The 16,352-nt window shown below is 37.5% G+C and overlaps 1 protein-coding gene across 2 annotated transcripts in view; it reads left to right on the top strand.

Moving 5' to 3' along the window:
- The window catches only part of Dync1i2 (dynein cytoplasmic 1 intermediate chain 2), a 48,910-nt gene that overhangs the window by 12,523 nt on the left and 20,035 nt on the right, over positions 1 to 16,352 (top strand). For both annotated transcript variants that reach the window (XM_050122078.1, XM_050122069.1), the window contains exons 4-5: positions 4,207 to 4,297; positions 9,279 to 9,394. In XM_050122078.1, the coding sequence (XP_049978035.1) occupies positions 4,207 to 4,297; positions 9,279 to 9,394 (207 nt within the window). The remainder of the gene's footprint in view (positions 1 to 4,206; positions 4,298 to 9,278; positions 9,395 to 16,352) is intronic.

Here is a 16,352-nt window from a genome sequence, read left to right as displayed (position 1 = left end):
TTTTTTTCAAGACAGGGGGAGCCTGCCCTAGAACTAGCTCTTGTAGACTCTTGTAGACCAGGCTGGCCTTGAATTTACAGAGCTCCTCCTGCCTTTGCCTTCCGAATGCTGGGATTAAAGGGGTGTGCCACCACTGCCCAGCCTTTTTCTTCTTCTTAATGTCACTAATAAAACCTCTCATCATATTTGCTGGTAGATTGTTACTTAGTTGGCCATTTGGCTGGTTTTTGTCTGATTGCTCATATTTTTATCCCTGGTGCCAACACAGGCTACACTTTAAATATTTGTTCAGTTTAAGACCTACTCGGAAAGACCAAACAAAAGACACCCTTCTTTGAGATGTTGTAGGCAAACACACAGCAGATATTGAAATTTGAATATTTCCTAGAATAAAGTTTTAACTTTTAAGAGCTAAGTTTAAGCACAGCATTGCTAGTTAAATATTGTTTTCCTCTTCTGAATTTTCTTGTAACTTTTGGATATTTAAAATCATATTTTTAGAGAAAACACTATCCATGTTGCCAGGTCATTTTTTTCAAGTGTAACTTAATTTTTAAAAAGAATTTCATGACAAAGAATATTTGTTCTCTATGGATTTTTGTTTTGTTTTGTTTTTAGAGACGGAGTTTTTCTGCATAGTCCTGGATGTCCTAGAACTGACTCTGTAAACCAGGCTGGCTTTGAACTCATCTGCCTGCCTCTGTTTTCTGAGTGCTGGGATTAAAGATATATGCCACCACCACCCAGCTCTTTATGATATTTTAACACTTATAAGATTATTTTTATTAACTTTATTTAAATAATTAATGCTTGGCCAGGCATGGTGGCCCAGGCCTCTAAGACCAGTGCTCCAGGGGCAGAAACAAGCAAATCTCTTGTGCATTTTAAGTCAGCCTGGTCTACAGATCGAGTTTCAGAACAGCCAGAGCTGTTACACCGAGAAACCCTGTCTCAAAAAAGTAAACAACAACAAGAGCAAAAACACATAAATACTCATTATCAGAAGAGGGGTATTATAAATGGAGAAATTAGTATTTCAAAGGTTAATATTTAAAGCAATGTTTCATAGAAGGACAAAGGATGTGGATAGCTTAGATGTTCAGTTTTAGGGGGAGCACGTGTCCGTCCACAAGGGGAATGAGGCATGAGTGTTGTGTGTATTGATGCAGTAGCCGGGAGACCTCACGGCCGTGGGTGTGTCCACTCACCACCTCTGCCAACGTTCGCAGTCTCCGCACTCCCCTGCCGTGGCTGCCTGTCTCTCTATGCTCTTCCTGGCTAATGCGCTTTTCCCAGAGTCTCTTGTACTACACACTGTCCTTCACCTCTGAGGCTTCTGTGAGTGGTGGACCAGAGCTAGTGTTCATTTTAAATCTGAGTGCATTTTTAGCTCTTTATGGTTAAGAATATTCTAGTTATTTCTTCACTGGTCAAATTCTGTAATGTTAATTTTATATCTTGGAAAACCAAGGTCTTAGGTGGTAGGTAAATCCTTCTTAACAAAGCTTTTTGTCTGAGAGACTGAAACAGTTCCTCATTTCAGTGTTACCTATGTGATCAGTTTTGTTTTCATTCCGTACTTCTTTGGTGCTGTCTTTGAACTTCTGTGTAGCTTAAATCCATTAGCATATTCATATGCTCTGACAATGCAAAACCTGTTATTGGCTTTTTTATAAACAGAACTTGAAATAAAGACATTCTGATCAAATCACTCACTATCTTACTAAGCAAATCATATGTGAAATACTTGATTACATGTTACTACATATTAATGGCTTATGATATTTTTGAAGCCAATTATATTTACAAGCCATCGTTTAAAATGAATTCCAGAAGTGAGTCTTTTCTAAGACTTAGTAGCTCAACAGTCCAGAGTCGTCTCCTTGAGAATGCTGTCATTATTGCGGTTGTTTGTTGACGTCTGAGAGTGGGGTGGCATCGCCTCGCTGCATAATTCCCGTATTCCTTTATTTTTTCTGAGACTAATTGAGTACCGTGTGGTAGTCAGTTACCATTCCCTTGTTTTACATTAGCTTTTCAAAACCACCCTTTGATAACAGTGATTTGCATTTCCCAGGTAGTCCCTTCTGAGGCACATTACTTTCTGTTACAAGATGAAGTTAGTCAGCTAGATAGGAGCTCAGACTCTGTTGTGTGTCCTCTCCACCACTTGGCTTTAAGCAGCCTCTGAGCACTGAGAACAGAGTTTGGGGATGTTGGGGAGGAGATCTTTTTCTGAGTGCACGTTTAAAGTCACAGTGATATTTCTCCTGGCTGAATCACCGTGAGAATTTGGTAGCCCTGTCACTCTTGATTTTTTTTTTCTGAAACATTCATTTCAGAACTGGTTAATATATTTTATTTATGTACATGCAATTTCTACTTAACCTATTTCTAAAGAGTTTTGCTGACATTTTTAATGCAGTCTTTACAAAGTGAGTTATGATTAAACTTATTGAATAGAATCATTGGTACTTGAAATCACCAGAAAGAAGAAAAGACAATGAAAATGAAAAATATTTCTGATGCTTTCTACCAGAGAAATATATTAATAATAACTTTACTATTTTCCTCAGTCTCTCTAATACGTATCTGTAAAGAAATTTGTTTCTCAATTATAAAATTATATATATAATTTAAAGAACATAGACTTACTATATTGGAGATCTTTAGTATGGAAATACAGTGCTTCACTACAATTTAATAAAAATGTATTTGTTTGTATAGCACAGTAGACAAGCAGCTGTTACATAGTGCCATCCTTGTGTGCAGCTCCCCGTGAGGGGACAAGAAGACAAGGATTTTCATACCGCTACTTTACTTTAGATCCATCCCTTGTCAGCTATACTGAATTGTAGGTGCAGCACCTAGCACAGTGCCAGCCACAAGTGAATAGTCAAGTTCCACAGGTTGCCTAGTGGCTTCTCTTACATTTAATCAAAATGTTAGAAACATTGGTTTTGTTTTTAATACTGTTTGAAATACAAGCAAGGCTCAGAAAACAAACATTCTAGCTGTGGCTTTTTTCCATATATTACTGATTATATAATTAGGAATTTACCTTTTGTTTAGTAGATATTAAGTGAAGTCAGAGCAACATGAAATGTGTTAGTCACTTAATGTTGCACACTGAAAGATTATTTTTAAAAGATAATTGGGATTGGGGACATTTGTGGTAAAAAGAAAATTTAACCAGAAGGTGGCAGTGATGAGTCTCCTGTACTTCCTACTACGGTAATCAAAAAGTTTTCCAAATGTCATAACATGAAATGTGCATGTTTAACTGCTATTACATGGTGTTGAAACATTGGAGAAAAACAGTTGCTATTGCTTTATAAACTATGAAGAATGTATGTTTTCTCTAAGAAGGGATTAAGAATATTTTGGGTGTCTGTATCTTTGTCTGTACGTTCAGTTTTTTCTGAGTACTGGGGTAAGAAGTTACCATACATCTTACTGTGTGTAATTTGCATGTGTTGCTTCATGTTATGCATCATGTCTAGAAGGCATGCTGTTTTATGGCCTGCTTGCATTTTCCATCCAAATTGCTGGAAACTAACGAATGTTTTAAAGGAGTCATTCCTTTATCTATATCCTTTCTCTAAATTGCTTATTTTCAATGGAGAGAAATGGATTGATCTTAAATACTAATTTTTTGAGGCACTAGGGATCAAATCCAGGACTTTGCGCATGCTCAACAGGCACAGAGCTATGTCCCTGGTCCTAAAATTGTTTGAAAGAAAATTATTAGACAAAGTTTAACATTTTAAAATAAATCTTAAAAAATTACTTGAAGCGTATTTCAAAGTTTTAATTTTGGCAGGGTAATCACAATTATCACATAAAATAGGATGGTCTTGTATAAGAGTTATGTTAAAAAAGCAAGAAGGAATGTTCTCCTTTGAAATTAGTGGCCGCCTTTGGTGATGGACAAGATGAAGATGCATCTTTGCATAATCGTGCCCTTTAAACATAGAAAGCCTGGGTGCGTCTTGCCAGAGAAATTGCATGAGTCCTCAGCATGATTGTTGACTGTCTTTCCCCCTTCTTCCTGCTGTTCATTTTCACCCATAGATTTCTGTTGTTTGATTACTTACCTTTTTTCCTTTTTGTTAATTGCTTCATGTTGAATTATTTTTGAAACACTGTAAGCTAAGCAAGCTCCCCGTGTGGTAACAGCGGATACCTGTCTGTTTCACTGTTTAGTTCCTCCTCCTATGTCTCCATCGTCCAAATCTGTGAGCACGCCAAGTGAAGCTGGAAGCCAAGATTCTGGAGATGGCGCCGTGGGATCTAGGTATATAATTCTTTTTTAATATTTTAATGATAGAACAGAATGCATTCAGTGCCACATGCTGTCAGTGCTTTGGAAGGAGTCTAAATATTTATGTTGACTCATTACTTACTTCTTAAAATCTAAACAGCATAGAAATACTCTTGTAAATTGGGGTAAATTTTTGCAACAGTATTTTAGCTGTCACACATTTATAGTAAATTGTTAAGTGGTTTTTATGATAATTTATATTAAAAATGGAGGTGTTCATGAATTTAAATTTGTTCTACTTAAACAAATGTACTGGTTATTGTGTGACTGTTTTGACTACAAATAATATAGAACATCTTTGTTATGCTTCATTCCCAATTGCTATTGAACATTGAAACAATTCAATTAAGCAGCCCAATTTTGTTTTATTAAGTAGCTGATTCTGTTAAATAAGATAAAAAATGACCATAACATAAAATATCAGAGCTGGGTAGTTAAGAACACTTGCTGATCTTGCAGAGGACTCGGTTTAGATTCTAGACCCACATCTGTCAGCCCATAGTCATCTGTAACTATAGTTCCAGGGCATCCAACTTCTTTTGACCTCTGTGGGCACTGCACACACATTGTCCATTTCACACATACAAATAGGAACCTGAATTTTGTTGATTTATCACCAAGTTCCATAATGGGAAGATAATTTGTAGATGCTTAAAACTGTAGTAAAACGATGCATTTCTAAATACACGGCTCTTAAATAGAATATTCAGATCTGAAAGTGACATGAAATGAGCCACACTGAGCAGCAGGGATGGTGGAGGAGTGAGGACAAAGGCCCCAGGCAATGCATGCAGTTGTTAAGGTGGCCCTGTGCTCGCACCTGCAGCACCTGCAGCCGCTGGCCAGGGAGTCCAAGTTAGTTCTCACAGCAGGCGAAGGTAGAGTGGACACTGCAGCACAGGCTGCTGTTTAAACGACAGACGTTTCTGTTGGTGCTGCGGATCATTTGCAGGGCAGCAGAAAGGGCTGCGCTTACAGTTTTGCAATGTGTTCCATTGTTTACTGTCTTAATCACTTTTGTTCTAAAATTTAAGCGATAGCTGTTGAGTCAGGCAATCCAGGCTTATTCCCCCCCCCCCACTTCCCCCCTACTTTTAATTAGTTTATTTTTAAGAATTAGGATTATACTTTATATGATTAAAAAACCTTTTAATACATATAATCACTTATTTTGGATGGAGTATTTTTTAGTACTTGCTGTATTCTGAAATGAAGTGTTGCTCAATTTTAGACTAAAATGGCATTCTCAACAAGGAGGTTTATGTTATTGGTCAGCCTTTGTGTAATGTAGAGGCTGTTGACAGAACATTCCTTGGAGACCATCTCATCAAACTGCTTTTGGTTTAACAAAGCCTAAGTTTGTTGCTGTTCCTTGCTCAGTACAAAGTCGATCTTCACTGCCCTCTTCTCTCATTGCATACATACAACCCTTTTAAAACCCAAGAGCTTTCTTCGTAAGAGGAAGGAGTTCTCTTATTTCATTTAATTGTTTTTCATTGATAAATTATGCAGGCAAGCTGAGAAACCATTTGTTGTATTAAAATTTATAGAATTAAAGCTAGTTGTGTGTTTTATAACTTGTATAAATGAGAGGCAGGTACCCCACAAAATGCTGCTGTTACATGTAGAGCTGCACGATGCCTTTCGTATGGAGCTGTGGACTTGACAAGTATTGCCAACACACGGAAATGCCAGTGCGATAAAGTGCCTTTTTGTCTTAGGTGGAAAAGATCAGATATAAGATTTGCCCGTTTGGCAGTGATAAAACAGCACTGACTTTATTTAGGATTGAGATTCTCCAAAAGTTAGGTAAATTTTTTTGAAAGGGAACAAAAATCTATTTTTTTTCCTAGATAAAGAAATCTTAGTTCTTTTCTAAAGCAGTGACATGTAAGCCCAAGGCAGTGCTTAACCCATGAATTACAGCAAGGTCACACTTTGGAAACGTTAGCTACTTTGTGTCCCAGTGGAATAGTCTTGGTTTTCTTACCAAAAGGCTCATGTGTTGGCTCATTTCCTTCACCAGTATGGCAATTTCCTGCACACATTTAAAGCTTTGGGCAAGAATATGTTAACTATTTTTACTAATCTTTTTTTCATTAGGAATCTCAAAACTCTTTTTAACTCTTTCATAGCCTGTTTTGTTTACCATCCACAAATAATGTATATTTGGTTTGTGTGCTATAGCTGTTTGTGTCCCTTTTTGCGCAATACTGATTTCCTACATTGTGAAGATACATTGAATTGTTCTGGGTTATATGCCTGAATTCTTAACCACCTTGATGCTTTTTGTGTGCACTGGAGCATTGGAGTGATACCTAGTGTGAGGGCTTTGTTTGAGTCTTACTAACAAACACACGTAGTTCTTAGTTGTGAATAGTGCTTTCGTATTAGCCGTTTATAGAATGCATTTGCTTGACTAACTTCTGACCTTTTTCACTAATGCTTCATGGTTGTCCTACAACCACTTAGGACGCTGCACTGGGATACAGATCCATCAGTTCTTCAGCTTCACTCAGATTCCGATTTGGGGTATTGCATAGATTTATTACCTTCTCTCTTTAGTAATTCACTTGCTTCTTTGTGAAACTGTCCTAATTTTACTTTGCTTAAGTTTCTAATATTGTGTCTAGTTAAGACTAGAGTTATGTTTTACTGTGACATCTCATTTATCCTTTTAATTGAATAATTTATCCTTGTAATTGAATATTTCCTGAGTTACTTGATATGAAAATTAATTTTTCTATACTAGAACGAATCAGAAAGTCTAAAGTCCGGAAAGGAAAAGGATACGTTAGTCTCTATGCTCTAGCCCTGGACTCTGCTTGTTTGCTTATTGTATCACTGTTTCAGTCATTATTCTGGGCTCCAGTACAAATGAAAGTATTTGCTGTGGCCATTGTACCTGACTAAGATAGCTCTTTTCCCTTGGGGATTTGCAGATTCTGAAATATGTACTTGAACATTGCATCTGAAGCAAGAATAAATAAGCCTAGATTACATACAGGGAAGTCTGCTTGCTCTGTCTTCTCCCTCTCCTTCCCTTGGTTCCTTACTTTGTAAATGTTGCTTTTGGAGAAGTGAGGTATTACCTTTGCTCTTCTAGAAAGTCTTAGAATTAAAAAAAAAAAAAAAGTTGTTTCCTTTTGCTATCAGGTTTATTGTGATTTCAAGGTAGTAATTTGTTCCTAATAATGTTAACCCGCCCTTCTTTTCCTTCTAGGTAAGTGAGCGCTTTATTCTTTTTTAACGGTCTGCATCTTAAAAGTCAAGAGTATAAAATTCTTATTTCAAACTTTATTCTTAGACTACTCTATATTGCTTCAAGTATTCTTAATTTTACCATTTAATTATTTGAAAATACTTTTTCTCCCATGACTAAGATATTCCTGAAGTAGAAAACACGTTAAAAATGTTTCATGGCTCACATGGAGTACCTTAGAGCAAGAATTTTTGTTTTGTTTTTTAATTTTCTTCTTTTGAGATGGTGTCTTCTGTAGCCCAGAGTAGCCTCAACTACTGAAACCAATGCTAATGTCTCCCAAGTACTAGGATTACAAATGTGTGCCACCATGCCTGGCTCACAAATTAATTTTTCAGTGTGTTAATTTTATTCCATTTTTAAAATAAAGAGTATAATATAGTCATTAAATAAAATGGAAAAATAGTTATATGTATTAACAATGACAAAAATTGAAAAAAGTTATGTTTATAAAATGTGAGACATTTATTTCAGATACTAGGAAAGTTGCAATAATGTCTGTGTAGATGTCCTTCCAAGAGAATTTCATGATTAAGAACTTTTGGCAGTTGGGTAGCATACTTTAGTTTATAATTTAAATGCCTAATAACCAAGTGAAAATTCCCTGGATAGCTAAAACGAGATATTTTTCTTTTGGTTTATATTTCAACTATCCTGCTATTTCCTCCATTTCACTAAATCAGAAGTGACTTCTGTAGTTTCACTATATTCAAGAAACCTGTTATTTAGGCTTTGAATATTTCAACCTTAGTTTGTTCACTATGAATCACAGATAATATTGACATGTAGAGTTTGAAAAAATTAATAATTTATTTTAAAATCCACACTAATGTGATTCTAGTACCTACTAAAAGTAAGAAGTAGAAAAAACGTCAGTCGCGATGGCTTGGGGGAAAGGCAGGCCATGCTAGCCTGGCCACCTGAGTTCAGTTCCTGGAACCTGCATAAGGCTGATGGAGAGACGTGATTCTCAGAGTTGTCCTCTGACCTACACGCGTGCACACGTGCGCACACACACTATAAAAACTTGTTTAAAGAGAACAGGCTTTCAATAGAAGCCTGCTTTTCAGTCTTACAGTCAGAACCTGGCACTGGTGAGTGGAACCACACAAGCCTGGGTGAGGTATTTGACTCTTCATAGTTGCTGGTTCTTCCAGCCTACCTACCGTGTTTAGCAGTCCATTCTGAAACTCCTACACTTTCAAACTGCCACTCCCCACACCCCTCCGTGTCCTGAGAAATGGCACTACTCACCTTTTTATAATGAAAACCAGGCTGGAGAGATGGCTCAGTGGGTAAGAGCCCTTCCAGAGGTCCTGAGTTCAATTTTCAGCAACCACATGGTGGTTCACAACCATCTGTAATGAGATGTGGTGCCTTCTTCTGGTCTGCAGGCAGAACATTGTATACATAATAAATAAATAAATTGTTGATAATAATAAAAACACCAAATTGGTTTTTTAAAGGAAAAAAGGTGCCCTGAGTGATTTATCTTTTGTCTGTGCTGCCTTCTAATCCTTTTGCTAAGATAAAGCTGGTTCATTCCTCACCTCACATTTCTCTAGTAATGCAGGGTTCTACATTTCAGTGCCAGATACATGTGAATGTTCGTTCTTAAGTTTTGAAAATAGCAAGCTTGTTGTAAAATTTATCTTTCATTGTGTTTAAAAGCATTTCTATTCACTCATTTAGACGAGGACCTATTAAACTTGGAATGGCCAAAATTACTCAAGTTGACTTTCCCCCTCGAGAAATCGTCACATATACGAAGGAGACTCAGACCCCCATTGCAGCTCAACCCAAAGAAGGTGAGTATTTGTCCTATAATGACTGTCGTTAAGACTGTGTTAAGTGAGTAGATTGGGTTGTTCTTTTCCTTATCTTTTATTTTTGTTTTTGGTTTAGTTTTGTTTTGTTTTTGCTTTTGCTTTTGCTTTTCAAGACAGGATTTCTGTGTGTAGCCTTGGCTGGCCTGGAACTCATTTTGTAGACCAGGTTGGCCTCGAATTCACAGCGATCCACCTGCCCTTCTCTCCTGAGTGCTGGATTAAAGGCGGGCACCACCACCAGCCTCTTTATCTATGATGTTTGGTGTGTAGGGGTGAGGGAGTGTGGTATATGCATGCACATGGAGGCCAGAGGAGGATGGGTGTCCTCTATCACTTTGCCTCATTACCTGGACACACAGATTCTGCCTCATTGAACCTGAAACTATACTGGCAGCTCGCGAGCCCCAGCTATCATCCTGTTTCTGTCCTTCATAACACTGGAGGTAACAGGCACACACACGTGGTCTTGTCTGGCCTTTTTTTTTTAATGTAATACAGGAACATGTATAGACCTAATTCTTAAGCTTCCTTTTATTATTTAAGAATTCTGTTGATTATTGAGTAGTCTTTAATAAGGGTGTGATTCAGAGCCCTGTGGACAGAGCCTCATGTTAAATGTGGAGGCCTTCGGCTCTTAAACCAGAGTACTTATTTTTAAGAGGATTAATTTTTAAAGTATCATTAAAAAGCTAATGGCTCAAGCACAAAGAAATATGATCACTTTTTTTTTAGCCAGCTAAACTAATGAGTTTATGTTACACATAAGGAGAATTAAATAGGATTCTGAGTGTAGGTCCATAGTCTCTATCTAAAACCTTTGGGTTTGTAACCAGTTAGCTTTCAGGAAAGTGGTAAAGTATATCACCATACGTTAACATTCCAGCAGCATCTTGGACATTGACGTTCCAGAAAAAAAAGCTGGAAGCATACTGAATGAAATAAATAATAATTACAAATAGCTTTTCTTATGATCTGTCAGTGTTAGCCACTAAGTAAGTTAGGTTTTTAGAACTGTTGACAATTTGGGAATTTAGCATAAGGCATTGTGGGCACATTAAAAACTACTCTTCTAATGGCTCATGTATAGGGAACAATTTTTCCTAATGAATTATAGAAAATCAAGTGTGGAGCCTAGGCAGTTTGGATGCTCACCTTACTAGACCTGGATTGAGGTGGGTGGTCCTCGGACTTCCCACAGGTCAGGGAACCCTGATTGCTCTTTGGGCGGATGAGGAGGGGGGACTTGATGGGGGAGGGGGACTTGATTGGGGTGAGGGGGAGGGAAATGGGAGGCAGTGGCGGGGAGGAGGCAGAAATCTTTAATAAATAAATAAATAAATTTAATAGTAAAAAAATAAAGAAAAACAAGAAAATCAAGTGTGTAAATGTAACCTAATGTTTAATTTATCTTTAAATTTTCAGTTAAAAAAAATTACAGATAAGTTGAGGGCCCACAAGCTCAAGATAAAAACTTTTTTTATTTTGTTTTGTTTTTCCCCAATTTTGGAATTATGCAGGGTGAGTGGCCTTTAACAGTATTATACTTTAACTTTGCTGACTTTTCCCTGAGCCTAGGAACTATTTCTTCTTGCTGTGATGCCTGTGTGTAGCATGTGGTGGGGACTGACTGCCCACGGTAGTCGGTGTTACCTGTTTAGGAGAACACGCTTCACCTGGGTACTTCATTCTCCTGCTTTCATGTGTGTTCTTAGGCTCAGAAGGGAAACCATTACATAGTCTCCTGGATAGCCTTCTTGAATTCCATTTTTGTGTCACCGTAGAGACTTAAGCACGTGCCCACTTTGTGTTCTTTGTGGTCCTCTGATCTGAACTCAGTTGAATCTGTCAGCATCTCTTAAGTATATTATTGAAGCTAGCTGTTTATAATAGTCCTCGAAATGCTTAAATCTTGAGAATTTTTTAATTCTGTTTAAATCAGTGGCTGAAAATCTTAACTGTACAGTCCTCACCACACACTAGGTATTGTATTTCTAACCCTGTCACCACCAATCTTGAAGGTTGGGGTCTCAGTAGGTCAGAGCTCTTGCTGCTCTTCCAGAGATCCTAGTTACCACATTGCGTCATCTACACTATCTCAGAAATCCTCATCCAGGGTATCTGATGCCCTCTTTTGGTTTCTGTGGCCATGTATACACAGGTGGTACCTGTATGTAGTGCATGTGTGTATACACACACACATTCTTGCCCGCTTACACACACGCAACAACCCCAAATGTTAAGCCTTGATTCTTTTTTTCTTAGATTTATTTATTTATTTGATGTATATGAGTGCTCTATTTGTATGTATGATTTTATGCCAGAAGAGGGCATCAGACTCTACTACAGATGGTTGTGAGCTACCATGTGGTTGCTGGGAATTGAACTCAGGACCTCTGGAAGAGCAGCCAGTGCTCTTAACCACTGAGCCTTCTCTCCACCCCAAGCGTTGATACTTATTTACACACAAAGAAGCTTAAAAATAAGAGGTAGTTATCAAGGCTTACCAGCTAGTAACTACTATTTCAAACCACGTTTAACCAATTCTAAGATATATATTGTCTCATGTTGCCACAAAGCAGCAAACTTTGTTTTTGTTAGTTACCTATACTAAGTAGTTTTAAGTTTGTTACAGTCCAATACAAACAGCTATAAATAATGAATTTTTAAAAAAATAATACCATCTTTTTTTTCACTATATCTAATTTCAAAACAATACTAACTCCAAGGGCCAAGTTTATTGGCGTAGAGCTATAGTTAGCAATACTTCATTCAAAAGGAGAATGTGGCTCAAAGAGCGCATTGCTGTGTCTGCATCTGAGTAGCATCATTTTAGTGTGACCTCCAGGGAAGGAGGAAGCATGAAGCCCTTTCACCGATAATAAATAGACTTTTTCTTCACTGACGGAAATGAAAGGGGAAGATAGGTGAATGGAGCCCATTGCAGAGGGTGCATCCGCCCACTTCAGCATCCTTTAGAGTTCTCCTGTGTAGACTACATTTAGAGGCTTACTTTATAAAAACCCATGTTTGTTTATTTGCAGCCTAACAAGTGTTCACGGAGTTTATTGTCTGCCGTCTGCATCTGAAGGCACTAGTTCACTTTTTCCTTAGTTTTGTGCTTTAGTTAGAGCTTGGAGTATCCAAGTGAAGAAGAATGAGAAGCATATTCTCATAATGTTAAGCCAATCATAGCCTTTGCAACTACTTACAAAAATTAGATAATTTGTTTTTTAATGTCATTACAATTAATTTCATGACATTAAATTTCATTCCCATGTTGTAGAAATTCTAGAGGCAAGACGAAAAAACATTAAATAAGATTTTTATAATGAGAACACTTTGTGTTTAACCACATCCATTGCTTTAATTCAGCACTCCTCAAACTGAGCCAGATGGTTACCATTTAACAATTACTTAAGGGACTCGGAGTCTTGTTTCGTGGTAGCATGTTTGCCTCACGTTATGGAACACTGAGTTCAAGCCCCAGTACTGCAATTTTTTTTATTGTAATTATCTGAGGAAAAAAAAGTTCACCATGAAACAAATTTTTACTCTCACTACTGGCGTGTAACAAGTAAATTCAGAAGGTGGGCGGTATGGTCAGTGCGTGAGGAGCCTGAGTGAAAACTGGCCTTCAGTCTTACAGCCTGGCTTTTACTTACATGGTTAATCCTGCCCTTTTAAAAGGCGGCTTCAGGGGGCTGGAGGGATGGCTCAGAGGTTGGGAGCACTGCCTGCTCTTCCAAAGGTCCTGAGTTCAATTCCCAGCAACCACATGGTGGCTCACAACCATGTCTAATGGGGTCTGGTGCCCTCTTCTGGCCTTCAGGCATACACACAGACAGAATATTGTATACATAATAAATAAATATCTATAAAAATAAAAAAATAAAAGGCGGCTTCCTTTTGCGTTGTTTTCTCTAGTCTAGCTATCTTCTAGCCGTCAGGTTTACACTCAGTTATGGTACTGTTTCCGAGTCAAGGTGCTTAGCTGCCTTAAAGCACCTACTGTGAATGAAACTGACTAAGACCACGTGACCTCAGTCAATTTCCCTTCTCTGTGGGCAGGCAGCTTCCAGAAGGCAGAGTGCTGCCCACAGGCACACTCTTACTTTCTGCCTTTTCCTCTTAAAAAGTTTTAACTTTTGAAGATAGAATTTTTTTTTTATTATCTGCCTCTTTAGTGTGGATTTTTGTTGTTACATTTCTGTTTTTTTAGTTACAAAAAGGATTTAAAGTATAAAAAAAATCCAAAAAGGCTGGCTAACCTACCCAGCAGTTTACAGTCTTTGAAGCCTAGGTCCCGGAAAGTTAGTTGATGAACCCGAGTCTGCAGTGAGAGAAACTCTGGGGTTAGAAGCGGAGCAACCTTGCTGCTCGACTGCTGTGAGAAGCCATCTCCTTCCTACATTCACTTCATATGTGGAGGGATTTCTCACCGATTGCTTCTTGGTGTAATGAACCAGATATTAATGTTGATTAGTGTTTATAATGCACAGAAGCTTGTTATATGTGAACAACTTATGATCTTTTGTTGTATGATCTTATTATCTAGAATCCACACTTCCCACTTGTAGACTAAATTTGTGGGTCCTCTAGGTAATAATTTAGTATTAGCCTTATCTAAAATGGAGTTATAAAAAGCTTCAAAGTAAATTATTTAATGAGTTAACATTAACCTTTAATATGCAAGAGTATAAATAGAGCTGGACATTATGTCATGTGTTCTTAATTTTGAATTTAAGAATTTAAATCTGAATAAAACTATGACCCAGGCAAAAAAAGAAATATTTAATGAGATCACAGATAAATGGATTACTAATAATACCAATTCAGCCAAAATAAAATCCAAATTTTCTATTTAAGAAAAGTTATGTTGAGAGGGCTAGAGAGATGTGGTTAAGAGCACTAGTTGCTCTTCTGAGGACCTGAGTTTGACTTTTAGCATTCCAGCTGCCCCGTGAGCCCAGCTGTCTCACTCCAGTCCCGGCAGGATCTGACACTCTCTTCTGTCCTCCACAGGTCCTGCACAAGTGTGCTCTACAGACATACATGCAGGCAAAACAATCATACACACAAACCAAAATATTTTTCCTCCCAACATATCTAAATTCAAAATACTTGTTATTAAGATGTCAGCTCTATTTCCCTTGTTGAATTCTAAATTATTAAGCAAATAGAAGTGATCCTATTCAAACAGCAAGAAAGACAGGAAGACAGGGTTTCTCTGTGTAGCCATTGCTCTCCTTGAACTCACTCTATATAGATTAGGTTGGCCTAACACTCAGAGATCCATCTGCCTCTGCCTCCCAAGTGTTGGAACTAGAGGTGTGTGTCGCCACCGCCCAGGAAGAAGGAATGAACCTTATCATTGCATTGATACAACTTTGTTTCATTGCAGGTTGTTTTATGTAATCATTTGATTTGAAGGTGTAAAGATGTATAGGGGCAGGCAAGATGGCTCAGTGTGTAAAGATATTCGCTGCCTAATTTGATCCCTAGGACCCACATTAGGTAGACTTAACTCCCACAAGTTGTTCTCTGGCATTCTCATGGGCACCATAGCACACACGGACCCAGGCATGGACCTACCCACATACCTGCCCACACTAAATAAATAATAAGTAAATAAATAAATCTTAAGGTTATTTAGAAAATATTACGGGAAAATTGCTCCTGTCTAGTCTAGATTTTTAAATTAATTATTGGGGAATCCTCACTGCTGGTAAATGTTTACAGCATTATTCGTTAGTTGAATTTTTATAAGCTGGATCATTTTTATGAGCAACAAATTCCCTGATTTAAGTTAGCAATTCATCATAAGATATTAAATCATCTTAAAAGGATATATGTCAGTATAATAATGCTAACAATGAACTGGTTGCCAACAACTATATTTCCTGAACAGCAATGCACTAGCGATGGGATTTATTAGCTTTATATTGAAAACTATAAGTGATGGATTTCTAAGTTGCAGTGTTTGTTTATTATGGATATTCTAAGATCTTGCATACTACTATCTAAATGTGGTTACTGTAAAATTATTCAAAAGAATACTTATGGCTTCTCAAACATTTTGAAGTATGAATGGCATGTAAATGAGAGCCCTATTCAGAAGACACCTTCCTTGAGTTTAACAGAAGCACCCATTTCACAGATGATTTAACTGATTAACCCACTGCTTTGCTGATTATTCTAGCAACCAGAACCTTGACTCCTTGGTGTTGTCGCTAGGTGCAGTTTAATTTGCAGAACAGTTTTCTTTCCGTCTCACCAAAATGCTTCACAATTTTGGTGTTAACTCGCAGTAAAAATTCAGTGGGTCATTAAACCTAGCTTTAGCATGCATTGACAGACGTGTCATTTTGAAAGTAACTGCTATCTCTCTGCACTTTTTACTGCTCAGTCTGTAACCTTAGCTTCTCTGTCAGGGAAAGCATGGAGTTAACCACTTAGCATGTAGTCATGAATATTCATCAGCAAATTGATGTAGCCTGGCAGTCTTCCTGTTCACTTACAGCCTTCCAGTTTTAAGTATGTTATAGCTTACCACATAACAGGGAGTGCCTTGAGACCATCTTTACAACTGTGCTGTTAGATCTAGGGCCATGTTAGTGGTCCCGTGATAGCTGTGGCTGTAGAAGTTCTTAGTTAAGAAGGGCATATTGGCTCCAGAGGAACATTCACATATATATGTGATTAGGAAATGCTTTATAACAAGAATTATTCACTTTGTAGTATATTTTAAGCAGCCTATTGTTTGTTTTTATATTCCTGGAAAATTAGTTTAATGACCTTTCTGAAGCTTGATTTAAGTACTAATTATAGTATTTAAATCCATATTTAATCATTGTAGAAAAAGATGTGTGTTCATTGATTCTAAAATAAAATTCCAAGAGACGTGTTTACAGAATTGCTGCTAACCATCCAGCTACAG

The sequence above is a fragment of the Alexandromys fortis genome, unplaced genomic scaffold, assembly GCF_014885135.2.
Source record: "Alexandromys fortis isolate MF-2015 unplaced genomic scaffold, M_Fortis_MF-2015_v1.1 scaffold_8_9099976_23576923, whole genome shotgun sequence".
NCBI lineage: Eukaryota > Metazoa > Chordata > Mammalia > Rodentia > Cricetidae > Alexandromys > Alexandromys fortis.
Note: the sequence above shows the minus strand (reverse complement) of the source record. Positions and strands in the feature narration are given on the sequence as shown.